The sequence below is a fragment of the Mchenga conophoros genome, linkage group LG13 (genome assembly GCF_057382185.1).
Source record: "Mchenga conophoros isolate Kocher_MC1m ecotype Shallow Benthic linkage group LG13, M_conophoros_male_GT1.1, whole genome shotgun sequence".
NCBI classification, from domain to species: domain Eukaryota; kingdom Metazoa; phylum Chordata; class Actinopteri; order Cichliformes; family Cichlidae; genus Mchenga; species Mchenga conophoros.
The window spans coordinates 2,477,010-2,501,147 of NC_140538.1; the positions used below are offsets into that span (position 1 = coordinate 2,477,010).

At 46.6% G+C, this 24,138-nt stretch overlaps 1 protein-coding gene across 4 annotated transcripts in view; it reads left to right on the plus strand.

The window, feature by feature from the left end:
• LOC146560650 (uncharacterized) overlaps positions 1 to 24,138 on the plus strand; it is a 32,445-nt gene that overhangs the window by 3,399 nt on the left and 4,908 nt on the right. The window contains exons 2-4 of one of the 4 annotated variants that reach the window (XM_085296055.1): positions 2,137 to 2,175; positions 4,954 to 5,010; positions 9,078 to 10,937. In XM_085296055.1, coding sequence (XP_085152181.1) covers positions 2,137 to 2,175; positions 4,954 to 5,010; positions 9,078 to 10,937 — 1,956 coding nt within the window. The remainder of the gene's footprint in view (positions 1 to 2,136; positions 2,176 to 4,953; positions 5,011 to 9,077; positions 10,938 to 24,138) is intronic. The other 3 variants (XM_085296058.1, XM_085296056.1, XM_085296059.1) reach the window with 3 other exon arrangements.

Below are 24,138 nucleotides of genomic sequence, written 5' to 3' on the forward strand. Positions count from 1 at the left end.
CGCCGTCTCTTTGGGAAGTTCAGCTGCTTCCTTCTGATGTTTGCTGCCCGTCTGCGTCGATGAGGCGAGTCGGCTCATTTTTAGTGTTTTTGTACCTCAGAGCCAACAAACGATCCTTTATTTTCTACAATACCAACGTTCTGCTGCTAGAGCTTTTAAAACAGCACATTTCTGATCACACGTAGAGATGTACGTGCAGCGCGAGCTGACCACGGGAGCATGCGTCATGACGAGTTACCTTTTTAAAAATATGTTTGTTTTTGCTTTGAGATAAAAACGGGCAGAAATGTTGGAGCTCGATGTTTGTCATGTTGTTTGTCAGAAGAGATGAAGGCGCTGCTGCCTCCCTCCTCCTCGCTCTCGCACAGATTCAGGTCGTCACCTTGAAAAAGGTGTTTGCGGCGAGTTTTCGTCCTTCTGCGGCGCGGTGACGGACAGGCCGTGTAATCGTTTGGGGCTCGCCGTCGGCCTACATCTCATTGTTTTGGGGTCACCTACATCCGTCAGTGTCTGTTTGTGAGGAGCTGCTGGTGTGGTCAGAGTGATGGTGACGCATACGTGTGGTTAAGTGCGACTCCACCCGGCACAGCAGCCACGCCCGCTCTGTTTGTATTTTACTCGGTCAGCAGCAGCTCTGAGTTCTCGTGGCGACGAGCTCGTGTTAATCTGATTTAATCCCGCCTCTTATCGCTGCGATAAGCTCAGAGCTTGTAGAGCTGTGCGGTGAAAGGTGATACCTGCCTGCGATGAACGGATTCATCAGACGAGGCAGAAAACTGTGTCATCTGTTTGTTTTCAGGCTAAAGAAGCTCTGATCCGGACTTCAGCTTTCACGTGTTCGGCTGCTGCAGACGCAAAAGTGTTTTAAAGTTGGCTGGACTGCAGACCTCTCACATCAGAGATGGAGCTCTGTCATAGGCAGACGTCTAACAGAGCACATGTCAGAATAATGCAGTCTTCTGACAGTGGATGACTTCAGCAGTGGTAGCAGCAGGTTGGGAAACGTGTGGACTTCCTTGAAAAGGCAGAACAGACTTTGTAGAAAAGACCTCCAACTGTTTGGAAGGGGATCATCTTTCAGGGGATTCTGGGAAAAGAATAAATCTGACCTTTTTCCTTTCCCAGCAGGTACCAGAAGTGCTAGTTAGAATTCTTGGCTAACCTGGCACCAGCCAGCAGCACCTCTCTCTTTGTGACAGGAAGTTGCAAGACGGGTGGAAAATAAATCTGAAATAAGAAGCCCACGTTTCAGAGACCAAACTGCTGAAGAACGAGATGAGTGGTAGAATGGAGAATATCTAACCTGGTCCATCAGACGAGACTTACTCTGGACTGGTTTCTAACTCTGATGTCAGATGGATGACGGCGAGTGAATCGAGGAAGTGGAAGAACAGATCCATGAAAATCTGCACGCTTCCATCCGTCCTGTTTAAATTTGGGTTTATTTGGCCTTAGACGTCCCAGCCAGGCAGACGCCGGGGCTCAGAGGAAGGTCAGCGGACGTTACGGGCGGGTTTGATCTGGTTTAGCTGGAGGCCAGTTTCCCTCTCAGCCTGAGCCCCGTCTCTGGGGACTGGGTCAGATTAAACATAGCAGTGTCACATGAGTCCACACAGGTCCTGGTTTGTGTCACAGAGGTTGCGTGGGTTCAGTGTGTGGACGGACTGCAGTGGTGTCTCGGGGTTTCCTCCTCTTTAAACGCGCTGCTGCGGTTGGACGAGCGCACGTTTAAGAAGGCGGAGTTTTGTGTTTAGCTCGAGCGGCGAGGAGAGATGCTTGGAGCACATTCCTCAGTCGTAAAGTGTCGGGGTTAAAGGTTCGATTCCTGCAGCAGGCCGAGGCGTCGCTGCTGCTGGTTATGATTGGTAATGCTCACACCTGCGTATTATTAATGTTGCTGTTACACTTTAGGGCTTCGGGGCTGTTAGGTGGATGTAAAATGTGTAAATGCAGAGATAAGTAGACATATGAGCAGTGGAGGAGCGTCAGCTGAGTCTGGGAGTCTGCTGAGAGCCATCGAAACCTAACGTGACTCCATGTTGTGCTTTGTTACCTTCATATTAAAATCCACAGGTTAGAGTTCAGATTTAGTCGACTGTGACTTCATGTTAAATGTCCTGTTCGGTTCCATCGCAGGTCTTCTCCATCGCTGGAAGGCAAACCTCGACAGCAGAGGTAACAAATAAAACTGAGCTTTGTAATCAGCTCAGCTTCACTTTGTAATCAAAATCAATTCATTAATAAATCTGATAATCAGCTTATGATTTAATCAGATTATTCACAGAGTCCTGATTCTTGATTTTCATCTGTAATAATCACAAAATGACGAAAGTTTCCTGTCGGTGTTTTTGATTTTGGCCTTGAGCTCAGAGGACGTTAGAGATAAAGATGGTTTCTGGACCTTCATGAAACTTCACTGATGAAGAGCAACGTCATTCCAGCCTGTACACAGTTCAGACTTCTGTCTTTTAATAATCTAATTTTATGAAAGTCTGAATGAAAACATTCTTTTTAATCTCTTTATGAATCATTTCTTTGTTGGCTAATGAAGACGTTGAGTTAAAGATGGAGGCCTGTGTGGAGCCGGCTAATCAATCCGATTTTAATTTCATTATGATCGTGGCTTCCTACAGTTACGAGAGGAAGATGATGATGAGTGTTTCCTCTGAGTGCTCTCAGCTTGTCTCGTGTTCAGTCAGTCGTTCTCGCTCCATCCTAAAAACACAAACTCGTGGTGGACACAGCCACGGTCACTCTGGTGGGACCATCATTTATAAAATGAACTTCATGTTTGATTCAACGCGACCACAAAGTGTTTGCTGAGCTCCGAGATCAGCTGAGCACAAGTTCCACCCTCAGTGAGTCGGAGCTGCGTGCTGCTCAGAGGAATGCAGCTCAAAGATGCTTAATCATTGGCTCACCTGCAGACGTCCGTCCTTTGTAAACAGTCTCTGTAGGGTAGGTAAGAGATCCATGTAGGTTTGGATGTTAATTATTTAGCAGCTCCTGCTGTCCTCAGCCGGTTGCTATCCAGAGCTGCAGTATCTGCTGCCTGTGTTTGAGCTGCCCTCTGCTCATCGGGCGACACCAACCAGTCTGTAAATATATTAGCACATACGTCCCAATCTGGACACAGGGGTGTTGTCTGTGTTTGTATTTTGGGTGTTAACAGTCCTGTTTTTCTTATGTCCACTTCTATGTAGACGACTCAGTTTTATGTGCTTGAGTTCTGAGAGTTTGCCTTTTAATGGTTTTTGGCCCTTTTTAGCTCAAAATCTCTGATTTCTTCACTTATTCCAGGCATTTCTCTCGTTTTCTTTCACTTGTGTTGCTCATTTTTCTGAGTGCAGCAGTGTAACTGTCAGTCAAAGATTAGTCTGCTTCTCACGTCGCCTCTAATTTCTATACACAGATGTAGAAAAGCCAAAATCAGCCAAAACATCTTTCTCAGTTTGTCCTTTAAAGTTTTAAAGACCAGTCGGCTCAGCGCAGCAGCTCGAGCTGTATGTCTGTATATTTACTTGATCGTGTGCAACAGTTGCATTAACGTCGACGTCTGCTTCTCTTCAGCCGGCTGTTCTTAATCTCAGTGAGAACTGGACTTGGATAAAATATGGTGCATTAACCGCTGCACGACTGCAGGAGCAGTCTGTGTGTTCGTGCTGCTGTGGAGGATTTTGTTGGAGCACTTTCCCTGTTTTTGTCCCATCACATGTAGGCAGTCATCTGTTTGGGGGAAACAGCATTAAGCTCATTAGCAGGAAGAAGCAGACGTTTTCAGCACGTCCTTAATGTCATTCGGCTTCATTTGGTTTAATCGGCCGATTGCTGTTGGCTCGAGCTTTCTGACTTGCACAACAGTCAAGTTTCCTGTCTGTGTGCTGATGTTGTGTAACCAGACGAGTTTGGAAAACATCTGTCATATTTGACATTTTTAGAGTATTTTTGGATGGTTAGTCGGCGTGTTGCTGAAACCTCTGGGTCGCCCTCGTGTTGCGTCTCCTGTGAAAGCTGGGAAAACCTCCTCACGTCTCTTCATAGCAAATCGTCTGATGCTTTACTGCCTGTCACCATTTCTCTGACCTTTTCTTTGTCATCTGCTATCAGTTAAAGACACGTCCGGCCTTTAACGCGTGTTTACGTAACTCGGAGAGCTTGTTCAGGTAGCACACGGTGCTCACGTCCACACAAACAGTAACAAACATGTTTGATTCATGTTGTCAGTGCGGTGAATTTTATGCTGTCACGTTGCTGTTTGGTGAAATCATTACAGCACGAGCAAAGATTGCAATTTATAGAAAGTGAGATGATCGAATTATTGTAGAACAAAGTCTAATTCTGAAGCCATCAACGCTCCTTCACCTCATAAATGCTCTGAATTAACATCATCAACACCTGAGAGCTGAACAGCTGATCGTTTTATTGGCGCTAAAAGAATTTGAATCATTTTAACTGTTTGTTTGGTTTTTGGGAGCAGCAGAAACATTGATGGTGAAGCTGTGATGAAGGCTTCTTGTACCTGGAGAGGGTGTAAACTGCTAACGTGGTGCCCAGTAAGCTAAAACGGCTCCTGGCCTCCTGCAGCAGGGACTGAGTGTGAACCACAGCCTGCAGGTCTGATGAGGGGGTGAAGGCGTGGTATTGATGGCATGTCCGATTGCACAGAGGCTGTTAAACGCTGTAAGCTGTGTGAACTTCTATGCACAGCTGCTCCTTTTTGAATAAAAGCATTAGGTGAAGAAGCCCCCTGTGGGCGTCCACGTTTCTCTCTTTAACGCTCGGGAGCTGTGATTAAGATTTTATCCCGTCACTTGAGGCGTAGAGACCCACTTTTGGCTTTAGAAATCTCCTCTTCAGTTTGTATTGGCGATGATATCTCTCTCTGTTCTCGGTCTTTTCCCTCTGAGCTTGCATAAACTCACTTTCTGCTGCTTTCTCTCGTTTCTTCCACAGATGTACCTTCTTCTTCTTCTAAAGCTCAGCCTCATCCTCTGATGCACTTCCCTACAGGCAAGTCCTCTCTGCTCGTCTCTTTCCCCGTCTCGGTCATTTATTTTCCTCTTCAGTTCTTTATTCTTCACTCTTTGTTTTAAAATAACTCATCGCATGGAAGAAGCTGTAGGTTTTTTTACGTCATGTGAGCATTTACACGGGATGCTTGCCGTGGGTTTGTTAAATCTGACTTTGCCTGTGTTTGTGTTGCATTGTGATTCACATGTGACTGTTGTAGAGTAGACTGACCTGAACTTGTACGAGTAGTTTGTAGACGAATAATGATTCTCCTCAGGTTTGTGCATTTGTTAAATTATATTTTGAAAACTTAATTGAGAGGAATCATTATCTGTGGTCACCTAGCAGTTTGTTTGACACTCTGGGCATGGTTTATTGGCGCCAGACCTGGGGAAACATTTATTGCACCACCAAACGTCAAACCAAGGTGGTTTACAGACCAGACAAATGTGGGCAAACCTGACTGTGGATGGTAGTCGTGTAAGTCCAGTTTATTCCCAAAGAAACAGACCCAACTCTAACATTACAGCTATAAAAGTTGTTTCTTTCCCTACTTTAGGTGGGTTTAAATTAGGGCTGCTCAATGAATCGAATTTTAATCACAATTACGATCTGGGCTTTCAACGATCATTAAAAATGACTGAGCCGATTATTAGCCCCTCCCTCGTGCTTTACTCTCGCGCTGCTCCGTGTGGCAAATCGAGCGCACCTCTCTGCATTTCGAACACGCGTCACAACAATTAAGAGCAGCGGTCTCCAATATTTTCATGGACCGGCCTTTAAGGTGTCGCGGATAAATACAACAAAATAAAACCAGTACCGGTACAGAAAAAAAGAAGATTTATTCATAACACACGTGAAAAGACCCAGGAAAACCGAGTTAACGATAAAAACGATAACAAAATAACGCTGAAAACCGATAAAAACCCTGAAAACTAGAGCTGGGCGATATGAGATTTTTTCATATCACGATATGTTTTTTTCATTTCAGGCGATAACGATATCTATCACGATATAAGCCAAATAACTATATTTGTAAGATTTAAATGTGCCGTTGCTCACAAGTAAAATGTGAAATAATCAGCAGCTTGTTTTTATTTAAATATTTATTTCCCATAATAAGTTCAACAGGGTAGATGTACTTAAGGAACATGAGACTTTTTCAGATAAATAAAGGCAAATATTGCAAACTACACAAAAGGCAGCCGCTAAAGCGTTTAAGTTTCAAAATAGAACAAACGAAACAGACTAAATTGTCAATTCCACTTAGAAACAAAATATTAATTCTAAAAATAAATCTTAGTTTGTTTTACAGAAGAACAGACAAAACTGACTAACTTTTGTCAGTATCAAATAAACTGAGAACTAAAAGGAAATTCTCAATCTCTCCTTGTTGTATAGCTGAGCTTTTCAAACAGTTTTAACAGTTACTTTAGTCTGACAAAAGCCGAATGACGAATTAGCGCTTCCAGTCAGAGACTGAGGCTACGTCCACACGTACACGGGTATTTTTGAAAACGGAGATTTTCCGTTTTTGTTTTAAAAAATAATCCCGTCCACACATAAAGGCAGAAATGAAGGAAAACGCTGCTATGAACATGCCAAAGCAGCAGGTGGCGCTAGATTCCTAACCGTGCAGAAATGTTGGCCAATCAGAAGTCTAGAAGCCTCGGTGGGAAAAAGTAAACAAAGCTGGGGCATAGAAGCAGAACCGAGTCGTATGTGTGGAGGGACAGTAACTGTGTGTATATGTAAGCATTTAAACACTGCAGAGAGTAGAATTAACAGTATTGTAGAAATTCATTTCACCGAAACAATAACGTGGCGCACAGTGTGACGCATGCACCAGTTTATTGTATTTCCAGACTTGCTTTCGGCACATTTACAGTGCACGCTACTCTGTTTTTTGTCAGACTTGAAATAGCCGAAATACCTTCACACTACAGAACTTCTATGGCTCTTCCGTTCGACAATCTCTCCGGCGTTGGAACCGTCATCTGTTTTCTCTTCGGTCACGCTCGGTTGATTTTTCTAGTCGGCACACTCATTTCCTCCATTACCCGCTGGCTGCTTCCCAAACAAACACACGTGCGGCTTGGCACTTGTGCTGTACGTAACAAGTCACGTGACGTGACACTGCGGCTGTGATTGGTTCGGCTCTGCGCTACTTAATTTGGATTGGCTGACCTTTTTTTTTTTTTTTTTTTTAAGAGGACAGGAGCGGCGAGGTCTATCGCGATAGCTTAATTTCTCTATCGAGTAAAAGTTATATCGCGATACATATCGTTATCGTTCTATCGCCCAGCTCTACTGAAAACTAAACATTTCACACCTGAGCCTCAACTCTCGCGGCCCGGTACCAAACGACTCACGGACCTGTACCGGTACCAGGCCCGGGGGTTGGGGACCGCTGATTAAGAGGACCCGAGGGAAGCTCGGAAAGCTAAGCAGAAGTTATTTGGAGAGGAGAGTGACGGCCGTTGGTTGAAAAGAGAGGTAAAAACCTTCAGTGGTGTGGAAACATTATGGGTTCAGTCAGACGTGGATCAAGTAGACACAGTGTGTAAACTTTGCTACGGTGTCGTAGCTGCACCACAGAGCAACACTGCAAAGCTCACTAAACATAGATGTTTACATTTTTCATTTATTTTTTATATTGCAAACATTTGCACTGTTATCAGTATTTGTACACTATTTTAGATTATTTTTTGACAATCTTTAAAGTCATCATTCAACACATTGTTATTGTTAAATAAATATCGTCAAATAATCGAGATCTCAATTTCAGTGAAAATAATCGTGATTATCATTTTTGCCATAATCGAGCCGCCCTAATTTAAATTCATATTTCCAGCACTTAAAGAATGTGTTTTATGCCACTTAGGAAATAAGACAACAGTCATGCAGTCAATCCCATTTTAGCAGGCGTACTTCAAAGATAAGCTTACAATCTATGATATTGTCGGCTTTTTGTGCAGGGAGATGATTTTGTCAGTATACTTAAATCCCATCACATTATGGTTGGTCAGTAACTCTCATAACAAGAAATCGGTATGTGTTTAGGAGTGAACCAGTACTGTTAGCAGAAGCAGGAAGAGGTTACCCGTGAAAAATCCCCCCATGTTTTTACACCGGTGGACTTGCCTGAGCCCAACAGTGACTGCTGACTGGCTCAGGACAAAGCATTTTGTTAATTATTATTATCACTTGACTTTGCCCATCATCTTTATGCACATCACATACAGTCATATCAAATATTTGTTTAATGTGATGTCAGTTAGTTTGAAGGTGAGTAGAAGTCGAACAAGTGAAAGCATCATCGAAGCCAGCACTCATCCTTAGGCCTGGAGTCCACCTTTGAGAAAACGTGATGGTGTTTTTCATTAGTCACCTGTTCCTCCCCGTCAGTCCTCTGAAAGGCAATATCTCCCAGTGAAAAGAACACTGCTGATTGCTTGCATAAGACCATATCAGCCAGTCAACCCTGAGACTATTTCAAGAGGGGATGCAGTGACAGCTGGGCTGAAAATCTCTGCTCATGAAAGTTAAAATGTTTGAAATAATCATTAAATCTAAAAAACAACAACAAATGTGTTGGTTTACGATTAGGTTGGATCCAAAGTCAGGTGTTCCAGCACCAAAGCAACGTTTGTCTTTTCTAATCTATCTGTTGTAGGCATTACATTTATATACAATCCCAACAATGTCTCAACATGACCATGTTATACTGGATCTGGTCCCCAAACATTAGACAAGCCCCATTTCTTTTCAAACATAAACTCCAAAAATATATTCTTTCAAGCCAATACTGTAATATAAAAGACTTAAAATCACACACAACGTATTAGTATTTAGTATTATCCTTTTAGCTGATTGTTTTTGGGGTTATACTGAACTGGTCTACCAGCCACCGCCACCTTTCATAGCCGTTGTCTGGTCTAAATCTCTGAACCTTTTCTGAATGTTGTTGGTAGCTGTTCTACCCAGGTGTGGTGGGCACTGTAAGGAATGGAGTATGTCTTTGATATGTGCTGTATTGCATTCTCCCTCCTCCCTCTCTACTCAAGCACTTGGGCAGAAGGGTGATTCCCCTGCTCCCATCTCTCCCATCTCCCCTCTCCACTCCCCCGACTCTCTGGAAGAGCTCTCTTTGACCGAGAGTCCCAACCAGCCCCCTGCTTCAGGATCTGCTGCACCCCTGGGCTCCTTCTCCACTGAACCCCCTGCTACTCTTTCCAAGGACATGCCTTGGGGGGGTGACTCTGGACCAGGCAGTAGTAAGAATAAGGAAGACCCTCTAGATCCATTAGCTGGTCCTTACCTGAGTTTAGGGAAAGACCCAGGGCCTCATAATCCATGCGAAGACAGTGGCATTTCCTTTTCGCCTGACGAGAAGCTGATTAGCTCAGACAGGTCTTCCACTGGCCCCTCCCCCGTGAATCCCCAGATGATGGTCCCTGAGTCTCACGTTGCCTCCTCTAACCCAACAGAGCACTGGGATTCACCATACCTAGCTTCTCAAGACAACACCAAGCCCTCAATGGATTCCTTCCCCAAGGACACGGCCTCCATTAACCCCCCAAGTTTTGAGCCAGACCTGCACGGCAACCAGTCTGACGAAGAAGATGACTTGATGTACGAGGTGAAGAAGAACAATAACCCATTTGATGGCTTTTCCCCACTTGCGGACAGCGGCTACTCACATTTTGGAGACTCCAAGTCAGACAGCAGAGCATCTAAAATGTCCGATAGTCCAACTCCCGATCTGGTCCAGTATGGGCAGATTGGAGAATCCCAGGAAAATCTACCATCTTTCTTGGATGAGGGAAAAACATTTGAGCCCGGCAAGATGACTGCCGACTCACTCGTGCAATCGATGAATCAGTTCTCATCTGGTCTCAGAGATGATGATGATGATGATGAAGAGGAAGAGGAGGATTCTGCTCTGCCGCCTTCGCTTCCAGACATCCTGAAGTCTTCCCCGCTCAACCCCGACAAACTAGACTCCGGCTCCTCTGAGGGAAGTCCGGAGGAGCAGAGCCCCATCCTCGAACGAAGGATGATGGAGTCGCCCAATCCTCCGATCAATCTGTCTGCTAATAACCCCTTTGCTTTTGAGGCTAAAGTTTCCCTGCTGAAAGAGATGACTGAGGAGATGGAGGGGAGAGCTACAGATAAAGAAAAAGCAGAAGATGACAAAACCTTTGGCGCATTTGATCTCGTCAAAGAGGCCGAGGAAACTACCCCAACTAAAGCAAAAGAAGAGGAACCTGTCAAGATTCAACAGAAAGATTGGTTTTCAAGCCACGATTCTCCCAAAATGACCGGAAAGTTTGAGCCACTCGACTTCCAGAATAAGAAGACCCCTGCTGAGGATTCGGATTCAGAGTCTCCAACAGCAGACTCCCTTTCGCCGGTCTTGGAAGCAATGGCAAAGAACCCTGCCAGCTTCCAGGTGGAAACTGACAAGAAGGACCTGAAGATGGAGCTGGAGGAGCCGGAGATGGCCGAGGAGGTCTCCGAGCATGAAGTCTCCTCTGAGGAATTTGAATTCATCGAAAGACCACCTAGGGGTGTTATTGACGAGTTTCTCGAAGCTCTGGATACTTCCAAGTTTGCAGCCTCCAAGCCCCCGGAGATCCCCATGGATGATGATCTCAGCTTTGGACAAAAGGATCCAATCGCAAAAGTAGCCCCGCCCCCGGAGGTTGAAGAAGAAGCTCCAAGTCAGAGCTCCTACCGCCTCCTCACACAGGCCTCCCCCCAGAAAAGCAAGGCTGAGCTGGAGAAGCTCGACATCCAGCAGCCCCCACCCCCCCAAGCTCCTACCACCCATTCCCCTGTTTGCAAACCAGAGGAGCCAGCGGCGAAGAAGAGCGCGGAGGGCGGCAAACCGTTTAAGATGCCAAACCTGAACATAAGAGCAGGTAAAATAACCCAGTTCCAGCATGGATACAATCCCCCACTACACTTTTACTGGCACTTCCATGTTCATCCACATAACTTCCATCTCCATTCTTAGTTCCCCTCCATTACTTTCTTCCATCCAACCAACCAGTCAGTGTTTCCTTTGGTTGCATCGTCTTTTTGCATTTCTTTGAATCTTAACATTTGCATTTTGTAGTTGTGTTCCTCATCGTTCGACCTTTTGTTGGATTTTGTGCATTTGTCTCATTCGAGTAACACCATTTCTGTGCATTTGATCACTTTATTTTTTTATGTTTAAAAACACGGTAAGTAAAGCTGGTTTTGATTAGTTTTTGTTAAATTTTGATTTGTCCTTTTTAAACCTAAACTTTTTAAACAAAGCTTATAGAGTAGAATATACAAACACTAGTCCACCAGGCGTTTCTGGTTGCCTGCTGAGCATTTTTGTTTTGAATTCGATCATCTTACTCCCTGGTTTTATCTTCCTCCCTCTGGACATAACCTGAGATGTTGGACTGAAACCCAGCACTACCTCAGACCCCAGCATCCGCTCACATGCACACAGAGAACCGACCACACCCTGTTCCTGAGTTTTACTACATGTTTTACTGTCACACAGGACTGTGTCAGATTTCATGCTCTGAGGCTGAATGCTTTAGTGTCATTTACTGATAACCTGTGTGCTGAATAACCTGAACTGTAATGAGTCAGGAGGACGTTGTACTTTCCGCCTATAAACTGCTCAGGACTGGATGTTCACATTAACATGACCAGAGCTTTTTAATGAGCCGAGTGTACGTTCACTTATCCCTGTGAGCCCAAAGCTGCTCTAAACATCGCCTTGGATCTGTATGATGTCACTGAGGAAGGCCCCCACCTGCTGTCTGTCACCTTTGGGATAGTTATGGTTAGATTTGTTTGGACTGCAGCTCAGTGATTCATCTGCAGGTCTATTTACTTTATTTTATTATTTGTTCAGCCTCCGTGGCTTCGGTGGTCAGTGTGATAACGCTCCCTGGCTGGTGCATCGCAGGAAACCGCCTCAGTTATTAATATGTTGCATATTATTCCTGCTTCTGTCTTACACTTTTGTTGAAATGTTCTTTACCAATTGCCCAAAAGAGGCATTTTGGGGCCTTGAAGCAGCTTCTGCTGCCTCCTGTAAAACGCAGAGCGGATTTCTGCACAGTTCCAGTTCCTGTTTCGTCTGTTTTTGGTTCGTTTTCATTTTGCCCTGAGGGGATGATTGGAGGAAAACTGCAGCGTGACAAAGTTTCTGTGAGCTGAGCGGCGGGTTGATCAGAGTTTATCAGACAGACGCAGAGTTGTGTCCTTCGGGGCTTGTAGGAGGCGTCTCTGTGAGCGCGGCAGAGCGTCATCTTCCTTTAAATGGCCACTGATATCGATCAGCTCACAGCAGGCTGTGTAAGCGGACTGTGGTTCTAGGATGAGCTGCCGAGGCTTTAGGTGTGTGTGTGTGTGTGTGTGCGTGTGTGTGTGCGTGTGTGTGTGTGCGTGTGTGTGTGTGCGCGTGTGTGTGTGCGCGTGTGTGTGCGCGCGTGTGTGTGCGCGCGTGTGTGTGTGTGTTGGGATCTCCTGTTAATTAAAGCCTCCTCCTCCTCCCTGCATTGCGACACTGGCAGCCCCACAAAGGGTTCTCCGACCCAGAAAACACTCAGCAAATGTTCTTCATTATGCAACCCGAGGTGCAGCGCTGCTGTCTGAGCTCCTCTTCCTCACCGATGAAAACATCAGCTCACTGATTTCCTTACATGTGTGAGCACACTGATTGCATCAGATGTCTCGTTTTGTCTGAGGCTCAGTTTGCTGTCATTTGTAACAAAAGCAGAAAATCTTTGAACTTATGTATAAAAACTCGAGCTTTCAAGATGAGAAATAATGTCAGTCAGTGCTGGAAAGCACAGTTCCTGTAGTGTCCAGCAGAGGCAGCAGTGAGCCCGTCACCATAGACTCCCATGTAAAAACTTTACAGCCTGACACAAACTTTTGTTTTGGCAGAGAACGTTTCAATAACCCACCTGGATAAAGCCTTGCATTATTAGGGGTGTGGCCTCTGACAGGCAGCTGTTTGCCAGTCTTCACCTCAGCTAACTGGCATCCCTGTGACTGTGTTTATGATGATGAGTTTAATGTAAACAGTGAGTTGTGGAACAGTTTGAATGATGTGACTGGAGAAAGCTGTGACAGTCTCCTGATTCATAACACAGATCCAGCCCGGGACGTCCTCCTGGCCTGACCCGATGACATGCTGGATAACTGTGCCACTGTGTCCACATTATCAAATCAAAGCTGCTCAGTGCTTTTATTTTGGAAGCCAGAGGGGAAAAAGCTGCTGGAGCGTGTCCAGCTCCCCGCTGAGGGAGAGCTTCTGCAGGTTTCTACTGTGGGGAATGCGTCACGTCCCCACTGGATTACAACAGCAGAGGGCAAAGTCATTCAGAGTCAGATGAAGGTGGAGGGTCACTGTGTGCAAACGTGCACTTCCTCTTTATGTAATCATCTGTTTGCACAGTGAAATCACTGCAGCTGTGGGCATCCAGCTGGAGACTGAAGTTCACATTTAGACGACTTTCTCGTAGCTCGAGCCTGCAGGAAGAAGCAATCACGAGCTCTGAGCACAAATATGTAAAATGTGTCCCATAGAGGAGAGGTGATGGTGTGTTTGCTATCAGACCATCTCGTGCACATTGTCAAAGCACAGATAAGTGATGACGTTTCGGTAACGCTCCCTGAGTTCGCTGTTTTAAACTGATGCAGCAGGAAAGTGTGTGACGCTGCACATCCTCCACCCAGTGGTGGGAGGCTGCAGTTAAGTCAAATACAAATACAAATGTAGTTAAACCAGCCGGTGTTGCTGTTGCACACAGTCATGCATTAGCGAAATGATGCTAATCTTAACGTGATGGAACAGAAAAGCAACGCTCGGTCCGAGCTGAGGAAGTTTGTTTGTGGTTTGTGTGGAACTGTGATGAGGCCTTTATGTGGCTGTATGCCACACATGCAGCAGTAATGTCCAGGAGGTTTTTTGGATTAAACGTCCAGACTTTGGGCCTGGTTAAAACTGAGCCCTGAAACTGTTTCAGTCTGATGTGTTTGCTGATGTGGCTGAAAGAGAGAATAAAAGAGGGATAAAGGACGTTGGTGCCCTCTAGTGGCTCAAGTTAATAATTACCACTCTGATGACACTAGTGCAGCTCAAAGCCTCCTGCAGGTCCTCGGTGCTTCGTTCTGTTCTTTAAAGCTTTTCTGCCTTTATTCATTTTCTCAGCCATAATCACCTTGTTGGTGTCAGTCACAGTGGTTTGAAGGCAGATCTGATGATCAGTTTCATGTTGGAGAACTGAAAGAAATACAAACATGTCTTTGCAACGGTTTGATAACAGGGGGCGCGGTTAGTTCGCAGTGACATTAGATAGTGATTAGATACTGAGTGGAACAGAAGCCGTGATTAACCGATCAATAACAGCTTATTATTGACTTTAAACTCATGGTAAACTGACTGTGTGGATTTGGGTCAGACAAAAACACAACATGTAACGACTCTTTGGCTGTTTTGTGACATTTTTTTAGACTAATTTCAAAGTGGTCCTGTATATAAAAGATGGATGGAAAGTCCTGGTTTTGAAGTCTCAAGTTTTCTGAAACCAGATATTACAACCAGGATCTGACCTCCCAGTCACAGTTAGCCAATGAGCGTCATGCTTTTCCTCTGGTCCGTTTTGACTCTAATGGAGCCAAAATTGACAAAACGAACTTCATGTTTTATTCAGTAAGACTTTAAAGCCGTGACTGAGACCAGGAAATAGTTTACTGAGCTCAGAGTCCAGGTGAGCAGCTGGCTCAGTGTCAATCAGACGTAAGGAGTCGCCCCCTGCTGGACATTAGAAACAATTGAAGACACTGATTGCACCAAAATCTGCAGCTGAAGAACAATAAGGCGTGCTGTGCATTAACTGCACTGACAGCCCGTCCAACAAGGATTGTGTCACTTTGCACTCATTAGCTGGTATCTGTGTCCTTGTGATGTGCCCATGCGCTGCATTAATATGGTCACATGAAACAGCCCAGCATGGCTGAATTGTTTCTGAATGCGGACAAACCAGTAGGTGGCGTGGCCGTCTTTTATATACAGTCTGTGGCTCGAGGTTCCTGCATCGTGGTGTCATCGCCTGCTTCGTCAGCAGATTTCGCTGTGACGGGATGACAAAGGAAAACTAGGGGGACATCCAAAGAAAAAGGAACATGATTTTGGCTTTGTGTGAGGAGGAGGAGGAGGAGGAAGCCAGAGCAGGCAGACAGGGAGGGTGGAGGCTGGAGGGAGGAGGGAAGGTGGGGGTTAGGCTGAGCCGGTTATAGTTGCTGCGTCAGAGCGCTGGCAGCAGACAGTCAGCTGACAGCCAGCGGGAGGGACTTATTCGCCCGCTGCAGTCACCCCCCCTCAGAGGAAGCCTTGCTCAGGTTCTCCCCTCCCTCCTCCTCCTCCCTCCTCCTCCTCCTGCAGCCCGACACACACACCTTTCCTCACACTCTCTCTGTGCTGCTGCCTGTCGGGTCCCTCTCTGAGTGGAATGACTGTTTGCTGATCGGACGGCATGGATAACAACTCTGTGGACAGAAAGGAGTGTGACGCTGCCGCCAAGCACTGGAAGGAGCAGGGTAAACCTCCACCTTTCTGCCTCGTCCTCCTCCCGCAGCTCCGCCTGCACACACCGCTCGTGTTTTACCGCTCTGACTTTCCTTCGCCTGCGTTAGACGCCCACGTTGTGCTGAATTAACCTGAAACTCTGCAGATGTGTGCGGCTCAGGAGTCTCTGACTCGCTTTAGCCTCGTTTAGCTTCCTAAGAGGTGAACAGCTTGACCTCAGAGCAGGTTTGTGGGGTCTGTCTCGTGTGGGAGCTGCAGAATTTTCTGGCTTGTGTTCGGGTGTCGTCCCTGCAGCTCCGGGACCTTTGGACAGTCGGCCAGTCAGCCACTGTGACCAAAGGTGGACAGCAGGAAGGAGGAGGAGGGGAGATCGGAGAGAGGGGTGACGTTAGCTGGCAGGTTAATGATTGGCTAATACAGTGGGCACATGCAGATGAGCTGGAGCAGCAGCAGCATGCGTTACATGAGGGTCGTGTTAGAGCTGCGGGACCTCGATCTGCTGGTTTCCTTGTCCTCACGTCTGAGCATGTCCAGCTTTCTGTGAGGAAACTCAACAATTATCAGTTTAACAAACAACACATTTCTTTATCTTGGACATTTATTCACATTTTTAATCATTTTCCACTAAATTTTCCAGTTTTCTGCTGCTTGTCTTTCTCGTGTGATTGGAAACATTCAGTTTTGGGGGATTTTAGTCGTTATCCTGGCTCTGTTTAATATCATGTGTGCTCAGCTGGGAGCGAAGTCTCGTGTCTTATGAGATCCGTGTGTACACTTCTGCCGAATGAGGTCTGCAGACTTCAGCTGAGGGCTGTGAGCAATCACTTTCACAAGCTACAGATAAACAAACAGATAAACCATTATTGTTGTTGTTGTTGTTGTTCCTGCTGCAGCTTTTACCGTGGTGACTGTTTGACCTTTCCCTGGCTCCGGACTGAAGCACAGGTGTGTCTGATGTGACCCGCGTGCAGGTGACTGATGGTTGGATGTCAGTCGGTCACTCGCCGTCTGAGTTTTTAACATCGTGTTCCTGTGCTTGTTATTGGTGGGCTTGTCAGAGTCCTCGACCCTGCTTTGACCCTCTGGCCGTCTTGTTTTGGGTTTTTTCTGTGTGGATTAAATGTTTAAAAAAATCCAGCTCATGCTTTGAGCTTCTCTAATCTGAGGATTTGCTGCTTTTCAGCTTTTTCCCAAAAACGGTGAACTGGTTCCGTGGTGTGGATTTTCCTGGCGGTCTGAAGCTTTGAGCTCTGCTACGTTCTGAAGGTCGTTTCTCATTTTTCAAACAGTATCTTTGAACCTGAGACGTGCTCAGACCTCCTGTACCAGCTGTTCTTTCATTTCTCACGATTTTCAGACTTTACAGAACAAATACTCCAGAAAAAGCATCATTGCTTTCTTTTCTCCGGGTCTTCATCCTGACAAACCAAAGCTTCATTTTCTTTATCTCAACAAAATAAAGGAGAAAACAAGAGGCTGAACAGCCTCTCTGAGGACTTTCCAACTCTTACTTTTTCAGTTTGTTTTTTAGAGTTGGTCACAGAAAAGCTGCACGTCTGTAAAAATATACAGAAACACTGTCCATAGATTTCAGAGTGATGAAGCTGAACCAATCACACGCCTCTTTGCTGGAGGTGATCCGTTCAGTCGTTGATTTCATCAGCCTGACTAAAGTCTGAGTGTTTTTCTGCAGTGTAATCGCTCACAGGAGCTGCTCACCGCCACGGTTTCAGTTTACTGTAAGACAAAAAATCAGCTGCAGTCAATAGTGTTGATTAGCTAATCAATTAACAGACTAATGAAGAATTTGGGCCTCAGGTTTCTGTTTGATAACCACAGAAAGGCTTTGATGTTGACTGCTGTGACGTACGAACTTCATTAGTGATGGGAGAAAACTAAGGTTTGGTTTGTGGCACGCATTTATTAATTTATAATTATATTCAAGTATATGACCACCGCACGGTTTGATGTCGTTTTTCCTGCTGCATTACGTGAACCTTGGTCTAGAAAAGTTAGCACGTTAGCATCTTTGAAGTGGGCGTGGACTGCGTCCTTTATTTCCTGTCGTCCATCTTTCTAGGTTGAAGTTTTTAATAATAAGCTGTGTATTTACAGTAATCCTGCTCTAAACACTCAGTTTAACATAGTTCTTTTACACTGTTGGATCTGAATGATGTCACAGAGCAGGGATGTCCCAAATATGGTCATCTCAGGCACAGAAGCCCCACCCATCTGTTTTTTGTGGTGGCAGCCAATTGTAACAATGTTGACATAAGGAGGAGGAGCTAAAAAGGCAGGTACCAAGGTCCAGAATCAGATATAAAGAAGGGTTGTTTGGAACTGTGAATCATGCAAAGCAGCTGTAGGAATAAAACGGGAAGTAGAATGACTCCACTGTAGCATCATGAAGGAGGACGTACTCGATTTAAATGATGCAGCCGTGCACGAGATGCTCTTTCAGGAAGTTCTTGTAGACCTTTCAGAGTAAATGTTCGAGTAGTGAAGATGTCAGTGAACTAAAATCATATTTGACTCACTTTAATGTTTCAAAAGCTCAAATGTTCTTTCACGCCGCTCGCTGCTGACCATCATGTGTCCTTCTGCTGTTGCATCATCTGAGGTCACAGCGCTGCTTTCACTTCCCGTGTGTGTGTGTGTGTGTGTGTGTGTGTGTGTGTGTGTGTGTGTGTGTGTGTGTGTGTGTGTGTGTGTGTGTGTGTGTGTGTGAGATTAATGAGCGATGGCCATGAAGTGACAGAACGTGTAGCCGTGAGGCTGTCGCACTGTGACTAAGCAGTATTTGCTGTGTGTGTGTGTGGGTGTGTGTGTGTGGGTGGGGGGGCTGCAGTGAATTAACTCAGTTTTGTGTTGCAAGCTAGCCTGAGGACACAGCTCAGTGACTCACCTCCGTCCTCGGTTCAGACGCTCTGAGTCTGATCGCACGTTTTTATAAATCAGACCGAGCTACACTCGAGTGATGCTGAGCTCGACTGTTGATGAAAAGGTTCCTAACAGGAAGTGTTTTTGAGTATTTTGGTCATTTTTTCCTGCAGAAAAACATTTTTCAGTTTAATTCTTCGGCTTTCTGAGCGAGCGCCATCCAAGCTGACGAGAAGGCAGCTGTCCAGCTCACAGCCTGACGACAGGCTGCTTTTATTTCTTTTACACGATCACATGAAGTCCTGTAAGCTGTCACATTAGGCCGTTTTAAAATTGCAGTATACACATTGACCTCTTGTACATCATCACAGCTTTGAAGCAGGGACTGACGTGTTTTCACACTCAAAGCGACGTTCAGCTGCTGGGTCAGTCGATCAGGTTTATTCATGCAGCACCAAATCACAGCAGCAGCCTCGAGGTGCTTTATATCGCACAGTAGATCCTACAATAATAGAGAAAACCCAACAATCATATGACCCCCTATGAGCAGCACTTTGGCGACAGTGGGAAGGAAAAACTCCCTTTTAACAGGAAGAAACCTCCGGCAGAACCAGGCTCAGGGAGGGGCGGGGCCATCTGCTGTGATTGGTTGGGGAGAGAGAAGGAAGACAGGATAAAGACATGCTGTGGAAGAGAGACAGAGGTTAATAACAGATATGATTCAGTGCAGAGAGGTCTGTTAACACATCGTGAGTTTATAAACCGCCAGCTCAACCTGTAATTATACAGAATAATTTATTCGCAGAGTTTATAGTGGCGTAAACGCAGAGCCTCTGTTTTGTTCTGATGCCGGGCTGGCGGCTGTTTGAACCCTCGCAGGTATCCACCGCGGTGTGACGACCTTACATCGATCAGATTACGGCGATGAAGAAAACAAAGCCTGCGTTGTGATGGATGACAGAAGTGCGATTTGCTGGCAGGTGAACATCAGACTGGTTGCAGCAGGTGAACTCTGTCGTTGGTCTGATCGTCTTACCTGAGGCTCGACGGCGAGCCGGGTCTGCTGGTGGCTTTTCCAGTCTCACTGGTTTGTGAGCGTCTGCAGCAGATCAACCCTGAGGACGAGTGTGCTGTCCCTGTCAGACGCATCAGCATGTTTCAGATGCTCAAACTTCCTTTCGTGGTTTCTAGAGCAGTTCGCCATCCGCACCGTGTCGCTCAGTCGCCTTCACCATGATTTGAGCTTTCAGCCTTCGGGATGTTTGATCGTCTGACTCTGGAGCTTCGCTCTGTCGGTTTCTCAATGATAAAGACGCCGTTAAAGCAGCCGCTCTCCTTCAGCACGCCGTCCATCAGTAACGTATGAACAAACGAACTCCAGCTCTCCCAGCATGCACCGGTGCAGGGATTGCTACTGAACATGAGCTGATGTACCATCTGTTGGATTCCTCACCGTTCAGTCTTCTTCTGTCCTCTGCAGCTGCGTTGGTCCTTCCACAGCCTTGTGACACGCTGCCTCCTCCTGTGGCGACCATCCTTGTTAGGAAGCCTGTTGCTCCTTTCACACCGACCTCTGCTTCCTTAGTTTGAGTCGTGGAGGTTTCATTGTACTGACCTGCAGTCAGCTTCAGGCAGGGTTGTTTTAATGACTGCATGAAGTGTGGAGTCTTCCTCACTGCTGGACGGAGACAGGCCTTCCTCGTTTCTCTTTCCTCATAAATTTGCTTTTTTCTTTGTATATTTTTGACGTTTTGGTCATGAATCTGGCCCCTCCCCTCTCCGTGACCGTATTTCCTGGTAAATTTGCCCGTTTTTGGCTCGTTTTGGTTTGCGTGATTTTGTTCGTCTTTAAATGTGAAAGTTTGAGTCTTTTCCTCACAAATGTGCAACGTTCATATTCAACATGAGGAACTTGACCTCCTGGTCCAGACCCTCGCTGCCTTCAGCGGGCAGGGGAGTGTCCCGGGTTTAAAGCGGACCCGTGCGGGCTCAACCTGTCCCAGCAGAGGTCCGTGAGTGAGACAGAGCCTAACTGCGCATGCCCGGCCCCCCTCCTCTGCCTCACCTCTCTCAGCGGAGCTTCAAGATGGACGCCAAATGTGGTTAGTGTGGCTCTGATCTTTTGTTTACCGTCTCTCCTGTCTCCATCCTCCGCTAGCGTCGCGTTTATGACCGGTTTGCCTTTGCATGAGCACCGAGAGCGGGGCTCCTTTCGAGGCGGGAAAGGCTGTCGTTGAGTCGGGGAGGACTGAAGGCGCACCGGGCCGCCTGCGGGAGGTCATGCCGGACGGTTTGACGGCTCGTCCCCGCGAGGAGGCGAGCAGCCGGTGGGGACAGACGGAGAGCATCCCGGGGAGAAAAACTAAAACATTTAGGGGGGACGGTATCCGTGTCAGAGAGAGGGGGGGGGGGGATTAAAGCAGCGGCCGGGTTTAGCTCGCTGTGATGCGGGTCTATTTTTAGCCAGCCTCCATCGCTCCTAGCACGCCTGCTACCATATGTAGCCAGGCGGACACATTTGGATCCCAGACCCTCCTCCACCTCCTCCCGTCTGTCTCTTCTCATGTTATGTGCTCGGTCCGAGTCTTTACGACCGCACGGTAGGCGGTCTACCGGCTGCTAACGGCGTTAGCACCGAGTTAGCACGTTGAGCAGAGAGATAACTAGCTGTCGGCTAACGTAGCATCTGTCAGCCCACATGTAGCCTGTAAACGGGATGAGCCGTCTTTCTCGTGGCTCTGTGTAAATAACGGTGGGTCTCTGAAGGGGTTTGGGAGCCGTTATGATGGGCGTCAGTGAACGCACCATCAGAGCCAGTATAAAACACTAACAGGGAGTCCTGGTGTGAAGCTCACTGTGCGCGGTGTCCACAACAACACGAATGCAAACGAAATCATTTTATTTTTGATGAAACGTTTCTGCTCTGCGTTTCTGTTTAAAATGAATTGAACGACACACAGTCTGATTACTCTGAGTTTGTCCTGCATGCATTAGCACACTTTCTACAATCTGGTGTATTTACAGTAGTTTCTATACTGGTGTCCTTGGACAGGCAGTGTTAATGTTACATAAAGGAAAAATCACCCAAATTATTTTAACTGGACTTTAAGTTCAGGTTTAATTTATTTAAAGACTGGATTAGCTGTAAATAAAACCCAGGAGCAGACAGACTGTTTGCAGGGTGAATGCAGAGGTTGGACTCACTCGTGTTTCTGTCAGGAGCATGGAGACCGTAAAACACTTATGTCATCGCACAAAAAGAAATGAAACGTGCACTGAAACAATCTGCTGTTAGGCTAACAGCCCTGGAACGTGTGGCCCGGGGAACCTGAGCGGTGCAGCTAAACAAGTTCATCCCGGCTGGATGGAGAGAACCTGACGGCCGCGGTGAGCGGCGTGACCACAGCGGCCGTCAGCTGTTAAGCCTTTCTGCTTCAGTGTTTGAAGCATCGTTTGGCTCTGCGCAGACTGGATCTGCAGTGTGTGGTTGGCTGTACTCAGCTGTGCGTCACACAGTTTGGAAACACATTGATGTCGTTTCATCGTTGCGATCAGAGCCTCCCGCTGCGTGCGGCGCTCCTTCAGTGCAGTCGCGACTGTTTTAAGCCGAGTTCACGTTTAAAACGTTTTCCTTCAGCTGAGAATCTAAAGCTCGCTCAGAGCAGATGTAGAGGACGGGAGAGCTCTGAGCATGACCACCTCCGGTCCAGGATTCAGCATCTGTTACCATGGTGATGGAGCTGGGATAGCAGCCATGTGCCGTCCTTTCATAAAGTGTTAATTATTGATTATTGGCTGGACTCGAGCTCGTAGCTGAAATGTGTTTAAACATTTTTACTGTTCCTAAATCAAGTTGTCACATATTCATCGTCATTATTTACGCTGTATCTGTTGCATATTTTGGTCTTTTGAGAAACTATTAAAGTCGGATTAGATGATTTTCATCCTCGTGACGTTTTCTTAACCTTAAATCTTTATTTCTGAGCGTTGCATTTAATCATCTGCTGGTTCAGCTTCTCAAACTTTTAACTGCTTCTGCTTCTCGTTCACACGTCTGACAGCAAACTGATTATCCTTAAGCTTCAGAAAGCAGACGGACATTTCACTCTGCTGGAGGAGTTATTGGGTTTTGTCTGTTGGCAGCAGGTAAAGCTGAGGCTCACCTGAGCGGAGCAACAGGCAGACGTCTGGGATCTTTTCAGTTTTTCCGGTTTGCTTGCTTTCCTCTGATGAAATATAAAATTTCAGGGATAATGTTTGAACATTTGATGATACGGATTCATTTTCTGGAATATTTCGGCCCATCGTCTCACTGTGAAGGATCCGTTTGCATTTTAAAGCTGCTTCCTTATCACAGAGCATGTTATCTGGTGACTCTGAATGGCGCCGTTTATTCTTCGGTGCTTTGTGGTGCACTTGAACTCTTCTCCCTGACCTGCTGCAGTGAAACGTCTGCGAGCCTGCAGGAAACCCGGCGCTCTTTCACTTCTAATATTGTCCGCTGACCTGCCTGGAATTCCCTGATGAAATATAAGCGTGCTCGGAGCAGGTCATGAGCTCAGCTGTCGCTCAGGAGGAGCTAACCTCCCCGCTCGCCTTCTCAGCGCCCGTCAGAGAAGGGAGGACTTCCTGTCAGTCAGGAACCTGCAGATTTTTTATTTTAGTGTTTTAGTTTGATGCTGCTGCTGATTGTTTTCAGCAGTGATAATAAAGCCTGTAAGAGTCTAACGTGAAGCTCAGCAGGGACAGAGCATTTTCTTTCACTCTGCAGTGCGATACCTGCAGCAGGTGTCAGGAGGCCACGCCCCCAAGCGGACACAAGCCATGTGCTTAGTAAGCGTAGCCATTACACTCCACCAGACTCCATTCAGAAAAACGGGAATTTTACGTCACAGTGCACACGTTCATGCTTCTGCCACAACTCGAGTGTGTTTAAATTCACAGCTGAGTGACGTTTAACACACGAAACACATGAAGTTGGTGCTCTGCCAGCTCGGCGTGGCTCTGCCTGCACGCTGCAGGAAAACTCAGAGCGCCATTTAGGTGCACGGGGAGCGTGGGGGCGGAGCTCCAGGGGGAGCGCAGGTGAGACCTGCCTTAATGCAGCTCAGCGTCAGGCTGTCAGTATAAACGGTGATGTTGTACCCAGACTGAGCGCAGCGCTCTGAGGTTCTCGCTGTGTTCTGCATCATTTTTACCACAGACGGGTGAAAATGATCATCGTGTATATTTTCATGTGTCAGGCAGCTGTAACAGAGCTGACTGTCACCGGACGCCTGGCCCCAACCTCAGCGCTGAGCATGATGACGATGATGATGATGTGTGTCTTCAGTCATTGCTGCTGGAGGTAAAAGTGAATCAAAGTCCCAGAGAGACGGACAAGAGTCAGCTGCTGCAGGGTTTAAACTCTGTATGAGGCCGACTGAGCGTGACCTCTGACCCCTGGATGCTCCACTCTAAGATGATGTCATGCAGCGTCCATGTGAGAGGGCAGAAAATCTGGTTTCGGCTTCGCCCTGCAGGCGCTTTAAAGTCAGTGTGTTTCCTCCCGCTCGCGTCTGCTGACGGTCTCGTGGTCGCTGATCTCTGATCTGTTTGTGCCGCTTGGACAAAAACAAGGAAAATGATGCAAATCACCAACAAACAGGGAAGAA